This window comes from Pterocles gutturalis, unplaced genomic scaffold, assembly GCF_000699245.1.
Source record: "Pterocles gutturalis isolate BGI_N339 unplaced genomic scaffold, ASM69924v1 scaffold33038, whole genome shotgun sequence".
In the NCBI taxonomy this organism is placed as follows: Eukaryota; Metazoa; Chordata; class Aves; order Pterocliformes; family Pteroclidae; genus Pterocles; species Pterocles gutturalis.
In genome coordinates this window covers 1-483 of record NW_010124073.1, presented here as the reverse complement: position 1 = coordinate 483, position 483 = coordinate 1, and the positions used below count along the sequence as shown (strand labels likewise).

Sequence of the window (483 nt, the reverse complement as noted above, 5' to 3'; positions counted from 1 at the left end):
GGTGGAAGTTTGGGTAGAATGTGAAGAGTTGGGGCAAAAAGACAAATTTACGGTCCGACAGTTGAGATGTGGGGCAAATGGTCAAGGTTTGATGCAAGTGGCAAGCTCGTAGAGCCCTGGAGAAGCCAGTAGAGTCCTGGGCAAGACTCTGAGCGCAGGGATGTTGGGGCACAGGGACGGGGTTGGGGACACCAGCAGTATAACCAGCACCAGCACCACCAGCATCAGCACTTTTCGCGCAGTAGTAGGTGGCCGTGTCGTCAGCCCTGAGGCTGTTCATCTGCAGCGTGACCGTGCTCTGGGAGTTGTCCCGGGAGATGGTGAAGTGGCTCTTGACCGACGGCGCGTAGTATGTGCTCCTACCACTGCTGCTAATATATCTGAGGTACTCGAGCCCCTTCCCAGGAGCCTGTCGGGCCCAACCCATGTTGTAGCTGCTGAAGGTGAAGCCCGAGGCCGTGCAGACGAGGTGCAGGGACCCCC

At 57.8% G+C, this 483-nt stretch overlaps 1 gene segment (V, D, J or C); it reads right to left on the bottom strand.

The window, feature by feature from the left end:
• Positions 1-231: 231 nt before the first annotated feature.
• Positions 232-478, bottom strand: LOC104460115 (the record flags this gene model as incomplete). The annotated part of the segment is given in 1 exon segment: positions 232-478. A coding segment is annotated over 1 exon segment (247 nt), but the record flags the coding sequence as incomplete, so codon positions are not given.
• Positions 479-483: the final 5 nt, after the last annotated feature.